Below are 11660 nucleotides of genomic sequence, written 5' to 3'. Positions count from 1 at the left end.
TTCAGCCGTATTCTCAACATTTTGACAGTATTTCTTGACCTTTTGTCTTATTTTTGACATTTTGACTTAAATCTTGACATTTCAAATTTATTTTTCATCATAATTACTTTATTCTTGACATACTGATGTAGTTCTTGAAATTTAAACTTAATTTCTTGTCATTCCCACCACTTTATCCTCTAATGCCGGCCCTAATAATCTTCCATAGTAAATAAATCTGACACAAACATTCACTGACAAAAATGTGCATCTTTTCACCATTCAGTTTATTTCATAATGCCTTGCTGACTGTCATATACTGTACCTTAGTTCCCAATAAGTTACTAGGAAACACTTAATAAACAGTGTGTTGTGTGTTTGCTAAATGAATTCTTAGTGAACAGAACCAGTGAGGATTCACTCCTGTACAGTAACAAATTTAAAAGTAAGACTCGTCAAGTCTTGCACTTTTAAAAACAGAATTGCTTAAAATTAAATTTGTACATGACCAGACAAAAACAAAGTGATTGTGCAAAAATACTTGAGGGATATGAGACCAAAAAAAAAAAAAAAAGAAAGAAAAAATAATAAAATAAAATAAAATCACATCCAATCCTTCTTTTAGAGTACATGTCATGGTTTTGGATGTAAAGCTGGTGGGAAACATTTACATTATTACAGCTTACTAACATACATCCTTCTCCGGAAAGAGTTTCATTCAATGTCCTTACATTAAAAATATCTGTTTTTTAGCTTTTATCCCCACTAAATGTCACATAAAACAAGCACTTAAAATGCAGGCAACTTCTAAGGCAACATGTGAACTAAAAACAAACTAGATACTGTATAGGGAGCTACAGGCTCCTCTATTTTGTCCGTAAGGGCATTCCCAGATAAAATATATCCTAATGCAAAAATGACACGAGAGCTATCATACAAAGTGAACTACTGAATAGAAAAGACAGAACCATCTACACGCAAAAACAATACTGAAGTCAAAATGAAAAAAGGGGGGATCCACAGCTCACTGTGTTTGCTCTGGAAGATAGTTGTGTTTTTTTTTCTGTTTTAGAGCATCAGGAGCGGATCGTTACCGCTGCGACCCCGAGCTATTCCGTCTCCTCTGATGTCACATCAAACGGCGTGAAGAAGGAAACAGCTGTGGGGGATCTGTGGGGGGGGCTCATGCTCACGATTAGAAAGGAGAGAGGTTAGAGAGAAATATGTTGATTTAAAGGGACTGTTTGCGTTGTTTGTGGTGGGGTTGTATGAGGCATTTATCCACAGTCAGTGTATTACCTACAATATGTGGTGTTCAACACGCGTCCAGTTTAGCTGCAGGAGTACTGCTGTAGAAACCTAATGTGGTGCTGTGGACAGGGTCAGCACAAATCACATTTTAGACACCTAAAAACAAAAACAAAATCAGTTTAAGAGAATAATATATTTAGAATATTTTTGGTTTTACTTTGCTGTTAGGAAGCAGCTGTTTCATAAACCAAATCTCTCTCTCTCCAAAGCCACAGAACGCAGGAGTTACTCGTCTGCCGCTGCCTCGAATGGTTAGTTTGTTGAAGGTTTTGTGCGTCTTTGGTGAGGTAATCAACCTTTTGCAAACTTAAAGCCAACTTCTGATTGTTGAAATATTTCCAAGGACCACATTCCCAAATAAATAACGAAAAAAAGAAAAAGACAAAGAAGAGCTCCTCTGTGATCATCAAGTGTTTCTTACTACAAGCTACACAAGCAACAGCCATATAACTAGCTTTCAAAGTGGTTTTTGATTGAGTTGTTAATGTTGTGATGCCTCTCTGTTGTGCCTGAAGCCCGTCTCTTTTCCTTAGGAAATATTATTCTGGCTTCCTGACCCATCCCAGGTGCTTTGTGTTTAAGTGTCTGTGGAGATTCGATGGTGCTGACAGGATTTCAGCATCACTGCCTGCCACTATGAATCCAGCTTCAGGGTCATATTTCCTCACCACACGCTTTGGTGCTTTGACTGGTGCAGGTTTGTCTCCAGATCCCTTTGAAATATTGATCCATTTTGTGTCACAGTGTCCAAGGAAATGTTAGCAAGCTAGCCAGCTAACTGCGGCCAAACAAGTTTGTCTCTGGTGATGTGAGGTGATACTCAAATGTAACTGGTCAAAGAAATTCTGTGATTTAATTTGGCCCACCAGATGGCGCAATGAGGCCTACAATTGGTTGAGAATGGCTGTTTTAAAAGGTTAGTTCAGTTGTCACTCAAAACCACAGACAAACTAACCATCAAGGCAGCAACAGACGAGTAACTCCTGAAAAAATCTGCTGTAAAATCACCGTTCTTCCTTAAGGAGTCTGGTGGCTTTGCAGGAAATGATATTCGGCAAAGTAAAACAGTGAAAATATTCTGAATATGGCGTGCACTGAAAGTGATATTGTTTTTAGATTTTTATCCTGTCCATAGCAGAACATTGCTTAGCTTCCAACACCAGTACTCCTGCTGCTTCTCCACAATGGGGGCATGTGGACCTCCATCTACTGTAGGTAATACACTAACCATGGGTAAGTACATCACACAACCCCACCTCAAATAATCCAAACTATCCCTTTAAGGAGTTTGTGTTTTGCATAATGGGTATTCCACACACGCGGGCGCTGTGGAACAGGTTTCAAACATCCTCACTGCTCTCAAAATTCTGCACACGATTCACACATTTTGCTGTCCTGGTTTTTCACATTCTGGAGGACGGTGCGTCTGTCAGCTGAGGAGTGGACACACACTGACCGGGCAGCCCAGAGGCCCTGAGAGCAAACATATAGAGACGCGCACTCGTCTGCCTGCCGTCACACTCAGAGAACGCACACCGCCGCTGGAGGAAAAAGGTCCATCCCGGAGCACAGCAGCAGGGTCTGATCAAGGGTGCAGTGATTGTTTGGTCTGCGCTCACAGAATACACTGTGAGGATGTGCAAAGATCTGTACAGAGGACACCGTCTTCCTGCTGGACACAAGTAAGGGTCTACAATGCAACATGCAGGACACAGTAGAATGCAGGTCTCTTTACAAAGCTGGACTGGGAACAGTGTGTGTGCGTGTGTGTGTGTGTGCAGAGCAGGAGAGTGGGTAGTGTTATAGTGCAGGGTGAGGAAGGGGAGGGCAGGGGAAGGGATGGTAGCGGTCCATATGTCTCTGTCTCATCAGGACGTGCCCTGTCTCTTCTGTTGCTGCACCCGGATGAGCTCCAGCTGTTTTTTGCACTTCTGGTAGTATGTGGACAGACTCTTGTTCTCCTCCAGCAGCTTCTTGTGCTCCTGCACCAGACGGGACGTGTTCTGCTGGTCCTTCTCATCTTGGTCCAGTTCAGCGATGAGCTCCTTCCTGCACACAAGGGACAAGAAGCAGTCTTAACTCTCTGAGACAAGGCTGCTTTTCATTAGTTTGCACTCCAATTACAGACTGCTGGTGTTGTCACTTCATTAGAGGTGTCACTTTCTCACAAAGCCTAATTGGAACAAATTCAAACTAAGATGTCCTTCATTTCAATTCAAAGCAGTGCTAATGGGCCGCCGTTTTACAAGGAGGAGCAAGTGTGCTAAAAAGTAGGCCGTCAGAAAAGGTTGCAGTTAATGTCTCTGCACTTGGTTTTGCTGCCTCTGTCGCATCAATCAGGCGGCAAACAGTCGTATCTTTGTTGGTCATTTAACCATCTACAGTGTAGAAGATGTTGACATGCTGCTTATTCAGGGTTTTCCCTGTAATTTCATGAGACACAGGTGGCAATAGCTGAAGAACATGTGTGGCGTGTGCAGCGTACACAGTTTGGGCCAAACCTTCAGAGGGCCTTTACTTAGGGGGGGGATCACAATTTCAAAATGTGGAATGGGCACAGAGCCTGACACTGAAATAAAATCATGAATTTTCCATAAATACATTCATATTAAAAATACAAAGACGCACTAAAAATCCAATAAAAAGTGGTGTGTCCTTTTTGTGCAGTGTTGTAATACAATTCTGCATTGACTTGAAGTCACTGGGTCACATGACATGGAAGTTACTGACAAAAATCTTCTTACTTTCTAGTCAAATAATTATGAAAAATAAATTAAACAGCAAAAATAGGTGTACTACATAAGACCAATTTAGTATAAAGTCAGTTTGAAGGTTCTGACAATAACACTGGTTCTATGTCATTCAAAACAGTAATTTATTGAAAGTCCCTCAATGAAGCAACAGAAGTTTCTTCTGATTTGAGCAGCTGGACTTACTTTCTCTGGATCAGCAGGGCGATCTCTGTTTGCACTTTCAGGTATTCTTGGGCCATCTTGCAGTGCTGCTCAAACACAGCCATGGACTCTTTGGAGTTGGGACAGGGAGCAAGAGGCTGGAAATAAACACACTTTCATGTTAACTGACTTCAAAATGGTCTGCTCATCACTACAGAATAGATTTCTGTCAGCTGTATGTACAGTCTGAGCAGATAAGAATACACCAAATATCTCACTGATGCTGCCGATGTGTATTAATATTCACATTCCACTTTTTAGATAGCAGCTTGTTTTCAGGGATAATCCCTTCATAATGAAGTTGGTACGAGCAATTTACAACGTCCTTCATTTCATCTTCGGGGGAAGGAGGTTTGATGAAACATCATCAAAACAGAGTTAAAACTGATTTAATGCAGCTTATATCTGAAAATAACGACAACAATATTAATTTAAAAAGCTGTAGTGTTGTTTGTGAAGGCTGACTGGATTGTGTACCTGCAGCTGGTGATCCAGGGTCAGATAAGCCATGGGAATGGAGTTGTCCGAGCCGTTGGTGTCTGAGCAAAAAGAAGAAGGAAAGGGCTGTTTGTTTGTTTTTTTATGACTGCAACAAAAATAGTTGGCCAGCACTGTAAGTCACTGACTAGCACTACACAAGATGTTTTGAGTGCAGCCTGACAGATTTACATTTGTCCACAGTGACACTGATGCTGTTACAGCTACCACGTTTAAAGGGTGACTAACAGGAGCGGCCTGTTTCAATCCATCAACTGAGGTGTAGAATTCAACCTTCACTTGTTTCTCTTAACCACAACATCAAAGGCATGGGCCTTAACATCAGTCTTATGAGATGTTCCTATGATGACAGCATCATTACACCAGTAAAACTGACCAAAGGCGTGGTTGGGATTTCACTCTACAAAGTGATCTGACAGCTTTTAAATGCCTTTAAAAGCCTTTTGAACCCACATGGCCTGTTTCTACTAAGGTTGTGTCTGACTGTCTGTTTACTTACCTGACCTTGGGAAGAGAGACTGCTGAAGACATGTTAGATCTTTTCATAATGTCTCTCTCTTTTTAGGTGCAAGTGTCATTTTCTAATTCAGCCTACTGTTGGTTGTGTTGCGGTTGCTGTCTTTAAAGGTTTTTAAAAGTTGTCCTGTGTACCTGTGGGGTCATCAGGAGAGAAGTAACCTCTGCCGCTCGTCTTATCAGGTGGCATCATCCTCACACTAGGACTGGAGGACCGGCTGCTGTTTCTGCTCCCCTGCAAGAAGACGCAAATGCTGTCAAACACCTGGGAAGCCACACACAGCTTCATAAGTGGACAACAGTGATCTGGACAACAAGGCTAAAAATGCAGCAAAAGCATGCAGCTTACTGTGCACGTTTGGGGGCAAATGAACCCAAATGAACCGTACTGAAGTCCAAAATGCCAACATGACAGTCAACAGCAAACAAAGTCTCACCAGGAAATGGCACCGAAAATGAAAAGACTGGACCAATGTCAATGTGGGTTCACATCTGCCAAGTGGGTCCTGAGCCATTTCACTTTTGTAAACAATACATCACAAGAAATAAACAGTTTGAAATAGCTTCCTGAGGCTGAAGCACCACTTGTGAAATGACTCACTCTGCCGGAGATTGCACATCCACATTTGTTGTTTGCGCAACATTTATTTCCTGAATTACTGCCTTCAGGACGTCATTTAGTAACCAAAGGGTATTAATTAACACCTCTGGTGTTGGTGTTTGTTGCTGCTTTTACCTACAGATTAATACCCTGCATTCATACTCTGCAAATACAGCTGTGCTAGAAGAAAAAGAAAAACTACTTTGAGAGAACCACACAAATTTTATTTCAAATTTGTTTGATATTTATGTGGAGCAGAAGAGAAAGGACTTTGGAAATACCATGTAAAGCTGCCTTGCCTACAGGTGCCAGCTCAAGAGCAAAGGCCAAAACGTGGAAAAACCTCTGCATTGTCCATTACACTCACTCGTTGAATGTGTTACTTGTCAAATACTGCCCCATCAGCTAAACGTAATGCCAGGAAAGCTAAGCAGTCTTCTAACTATGTAATTTGGGGTATTATGTACATAATGGTAAGCATCTAAAGACATTTATTGTGAAAATTCTGCAGCTAACTAAATCTATTATTTATTGTAACTGTAGGATTTATTTATAGAGACCTATTTGTTTAAATGTATGTAGTCTGGATTGGATTTAATGGATTCTCACTGACACAAACTGTTTGCTTGATGATTTTTTAGGGTGGTTCTTTTTTTAGGTGTCTAAAATACATTTTCCTGCTGACCATGTCCGCAGTATTCCTGAGGGAGATGTCAATCAAAACAGTCTGCAACTCTTGAGAAATGGTCTTAACAGTGAAATGAGATTTTTGTGGGTGCTTAAAAAACTAAATGTTGCAATCACTATTTAAAGTCAGATTTCAGGATTCTTTGAAAAGAAAATTATGACTCAAGCTAAACGAGAACTCAACATAAAAATATTAGTCTAAAATTCAACAGGATTATTTTGTATGCTGCAGTTTAACAAAACATATCATCAACTCAGAGGTCAATCCAATGTTACAAACATACAATATTGTAGAGAGTCTATGTTGCTCCCAGGATGTAACTCAAAGAAAATTCACACTTCATGATCAATGGCACTGGTACATCAAGAGGAAACTGGAGGGCAGGTTGATCCCAGAGGCACCACAGAACTATTTATCTTTTTTATCAACAGTATTTTTGTTCAAACAGCCTTCATGATGAACTCTGAATGAACTTTTGACTGCACAGAGCTGAGGGTTTACTACTAAACAAACAAAGACAAACGTTTGGGAAAACAGGAGGAAAACTTCATGCCAAGACGTGTATTTGAAGCTGAGCGTGTTTGAGGAGCGAGCACCAGGCTGTTCCAACACTAATGTCTTCATGCTCTGGGAGCTGACATATCAAACACATGTCACACCCTACGACATTTCTCTCCCTGAGGATTGACACACAATACATCAGATGCTTCTGAAAGACGGCATCAGTCAAACATCCACGAGGCTTCACAGTAGGGGGAGCAGAAGTAAAGCCCTATGGACGGGTTCTGGTAGAGTTCAACTTCTCATTTGAAATTATTTTAAGATTTCCAAGCCTTTGAGCGTTGGACCAGTGTACATGTTTGATTGTCAGTTGACCCAGAAAGAACACTGAGAGATTATGTAAACAAACTTCTGCTGTGATCTGAACAAGCCAAGCTAAGGATCATGATCACTGTGTTAGCAGTGGAGTTGGAAACTTCTTAACATCTTAACTGACCAATGTTAATATGCTGATTGGCTAATAAGCTAGCTAAGTCCATAAAATGATGGTAGCAGAGAACTTCTCCCCCTGCTGGATGCTTGATTCAACTGGGCATGGCTGCATCGTGTTATGGCTGTGTCACAGCTGCTGGAGCTGATCACGGCTGAGCTGGGCAGGAAGTGAAAACAGATAAACTATTTACCGAAAAATGACCAAATCAACAAAATCAGGTGAGCAAAACGGTCTGCTTCTGAAACACTCCTGGTGTGGCATGAAGCCGTGTGGAAGACGAATCAAAACCATGTTGTAGGCACGACGCACCCTGTGGAATCAAGGCGCAACAAAGATGCGAACAACCCAAGCCGACAAATCACAGTTCCTGTGGTCCCCATGAGGTACATCCTTAGCTTTAACCAAGATGCTTACCAATAGAATGAAATGGTAATTTTCTCCTAATAAAATACAATTTTAGTGCCAAACTGTTCAGAAGACATATGGCTTGTGATAAAAGAGTCCAATATATGTAAAACTAAAGCACACAAGGGGTAGACGTTAAAATGGAACACTGGCTACACAGCCCAGTTTCACCATCTTGTGCCAACTGTGACTAATCATCAGTGAATGAAACTCCACAGACTGTCTGCCCCTCTCTCATTCGTAGTGTGTGACTGTGTCTTACCTGGCTGGACTCTGTGCCGATGCCGGGCAGATCCTGCACAGAGCGACGTCTCTGAGGCTCACATGTGGCTGTGGACAGGATGGACAGAGAGGGGACAGAATGAGAGTCAGAAGAGTTTGTGGACAGTGATGGTGGGAGATGGGTGCCCGTGTTTACTTGAGGAGTATCCAGAGCCACACAGGGACAGCTGCAGTGATTTAACCCTCTACGTCCTGGCCTGTCAACATGTGCTGTGGCGTGGTTGGAACGTGACCACAGTGCTAAAAGCTCACAGCGACGCTGACAGTGCACAACAAGCATACGCACACACACACACACGACCGCAGACCAAATCTATCCACAAGAACAGCTGAACGTGTTTATGTGACGGGTTTGCACTGACTGGCTGGTTTGGGTAAGGGGCAGGTGGTGAGGCCAGATCTCAGGCCCATGGGAACTTAGAGTTAAACATATGATTGAGTATAATATAGGGGTTTTATACCGTCATTAATAAATGGTAAATTGATAGTTATTTACTTTAACAAACATTCAAATAATGTTTAAATATGCAATGCCTGGGTAGACTTTCGATATACAGTAAAAGAACAAAAACTACTTGGGCAGGTTTAGGAAAAGATCAAGCTTTGGGTTAAATAAAATAAACTACTTACTTAAGTTCACAGAGGTAACATAACATATGCAGGTTACTATGTAAGTACTTAAAGGGACAGTTCACACCAAAAACAAAAATTCATATTTTCCCTAGCTTGTGGTGCTATTTAACCATCTAGATAGTTTTGGTGTGAGTAGCAGAGTTTTGGAGATACCAGCTGTAGAGATGTCTGTCTTCTCTCCAATACAACAGGACTAAATAGCACTCAGCTAATGATGCTCAAAGCATCAAAAACTACATTTGAAATATTCAAAACCAGTGTCTCTTTCCAAAAATCATGACCTGGTTAGTGAAGATCATTTACAGACCTGGTTGCTGGCAGTTCCATGTAGGAACTATTTTCTTTCTGCAGTAGAATTTATTAGAAATATGTTCTTTTCTACTACAAAGTAGTCCATGAAACTGCTCACAACAAGGTCTGTGGATTATCTTTAGTAACCGAGTCATGATTTCTAGAAAGAGACACTGATGTATTTTGTTGGTGTTTTGAGCACAACAAGCTGAGTGCCATTTAGTTCCACTAAATTTGACAGAAGGCAGACATCTCTTCAGCCAATATTTCCAAAACTCTCCAAGTCACACCAAAACTAGATCTAGATGGATAAACAGAACTAAAGGCCAGAGGAAAATTGTGTTTTTGATAGTGGAGTGAACTGTTTAAGGTATTACAATCATCAGTTGGAATTTTATAGCCTAATAGCCATCCAATAGATATTTACAAACTAATTATTAATAAAGTGTAACAAATATCTTCTCCATCTCTATACATAGGTTTATAAATCATTTGGTAACCACTGACAAATACTTATCTAGCATTTAAATGTTGTGTGTGCAACAATACACCTTTGGTTTACTGATGTAATCATGATGTAATTGTGTTGTAATTGAATTTCTTATCAGCTATGATACAATATATAAGTTATAAACTAATTATTTTATAGTACACACAAATGAAAAAAAAACAACAACAAAAAGAACCCATCCAAATTATAGCATTAGGAAAAATTAGTAAACCTGATTAACTATTGGATTTATTGACATAAATATTAACTAAAATTTATACAACTATCAATTTACCATTTCTGTGCATTTTCTTAACCCAAATGTCACCCCAGGATTCAAAGATTTGATTTGTTCAATATGAAGCACAGTGATTGTTTCTCTAGACTGTCACTCTAAATTTACATTAAACAACAGTATCATCATTGCTGTTGAGTGAAAGCCTGGTGTGTCCAAAGGGTGAACTTTTTAAGAGTTTCTACGGCATTCTTTCAACTTTATGACCATGCTCTTTTCAAGACTGTATTTTTTTCCAGACTAAAGTATATAATCATTCCACTGAAGGCCAGATATTACAAAAAAGTATCACCAGGTTTCACATAGCAGCAATATGCAAAATGATTGTCATGTGCATTGGGACTGCACATGGGGTTTCCCCACTGGTTTCCCCAGTGTGTGCATTTCCCAAACTTCACATGACCTGGAACTGAGCAAGTTGATTGTTTCACACTTCAGAACTAACAAAAATGCCTGGGATTTTCTGGTCTACAAGCTCTGTCTATGGCACAATGAACAAACAGCACATAAGGAAACACACACAAACAAACAAGCACGCCAATGAGAACACAAAGAACAGGATAGATCTTTAATTTCTGTACCTATTGTTGTAAACTACTGGGAACGCTCCGCTGCAACTGTTACTTGTTTGTCACGAAAATGAACTGAATCTAAGTTTGTACAACTGAATACACGCTGTTTTAATTAAGTTTGTCTGCTGTATAAATAAATTACAAATTTAGATGCCAATTAATAACGGCACATGACCATAACCAGGACGTTTTCTTCGGTATGCAATTATCTTCAATTAATCAGTCAATTTGCTCTGTATGAAACCTATCTGAGAGCATTGGCAATGGACAGGATAGGCATATTATGTACATGCATTTGAGAGATGTACTTGCACTGACACTTTCTGAAATAATGCACCTTTGTGTTTGATTGTGTGTGCGATTATAAGACTGAACTGCCACTTTCTTTCACTTAAATACTGAGTCTTGATTGTGTAAGGACGTAACTGTTAAGACTGAATATGAAAAGCCTGAAGACAGTGAAACTAAATCTTCAGAATTCTAATCCCGTTGGTATCTAGCTTTTCAAGCAAAAATGTCAAACATTTGCTGGTTCCAGCTTTTTAAACATGAAGATTTGCTGCTCTTCTTTGTCTTTCATTAAAGTAAATGGAGGGTACTCAAAAATCACAAACAAAATCCCGGGCAATTGGATTATAATGCCTTTATTGTCAAGGCATGGTCAAATTAGACCTTAAAACACACAAACTGATGTAGACACTTCAGTGATGTACTTATCCACAACCCCTCTTGGTCACAACTTCAACTGGAACATTCCTAATGATGGAAGACCAACATAAAAGGGCCTTTTGTTCCATTTGATCTGTTTGACTTCCTGATGAAGGCTTGATGCCGAAATACAACCGAATATCTCTGTTTTAAGTTCTAACAAGACCGTGCCGTGACAATAAAGGCACTTTAATTGTTTTAAAACAGAGTGCCTTGAATGATTTTTTTTTGTCATGTTTGAGCACATTTGTGGGCCTCAAAAATGCACTTTGAGTCCAGGGAGCGCTCTTACCCAAACCTTTTTGAGTGAATTAAGAGTCTTTAAGTTTTGGACTTTTGGTTGGATAAAAGAAGCATGTCTCTTTAGTTTTAGGGAATTTGTGATGGTCATTTTTCAAATTCACTAATTGGAAATATCCGGTAAATAATCGAAAGGTTACTCA

At 40.0% G+C, this 11660-nt stretch overlaps 1 protein-coding gene across 5 annotated transcripts in view; it reads right to left on the bottom strand.

Annotated features, from left to right (window-relative positions):
* Positions 1 to 245: 245 nt before the first annotated feature.
* map3k7 (mitogen-activated protein kinase kinase kinase 7) overlaps positions 246 to 11660 on the bottom strand; it is a 32751-nt gene continuing 21336 nt past the window's right edge. For all 5 annotated transcript variants that reach the window (XM_084738138.1, XM_084738139.1, XM_084738137.1 and 2 more), the window contains 5 exons: positions 8209 to 8276; positions 5394 to 5493; positions 4722 to 4783; positions 4227 to 4342; positions 246 to 3339 (listed from right to left, as the gene is read on the bottom strand). In XM_084738138.1, the coding sequence (XP_084594264.1) occupies positions 3159 to 3339; positions 4227 to 4342; positions 4722 to 4783; positions 5394 to 5493; positions 8209 to 8276 (527 nt within the window). In that variant the 3' untranslated portion in view covers positions 246 to 3158. The remainder of the gene's footprint in view (positions 3340 to 4226; positions 4343 to 4721; positions 4784 to 5393; positions 5494 to 8208; positions 8277 to 11660) is intronic.

The sequence above is a fragment of the Lutjanus erythropterus genome, chromosome 15 (genome assembly GCF_056507025.1).
Source record: "Lutjanus erythropterus isolate fLutEry1 chromosome 15, fLutEry1.hap2, whole genome shotgun sequence".
Lineage (NCBI taxonomy): Eukaryota > Metazoa > Chordata > Actinopteri > Lutjaniformes > Lutjanidae > Lutjanus > Lutjanus erythropterus.
The sequence above is the reverse complement of the archived record's forward strand: the minus strand, read 5'-3'. Positions and strand labels throughout refer to the sequence as shown.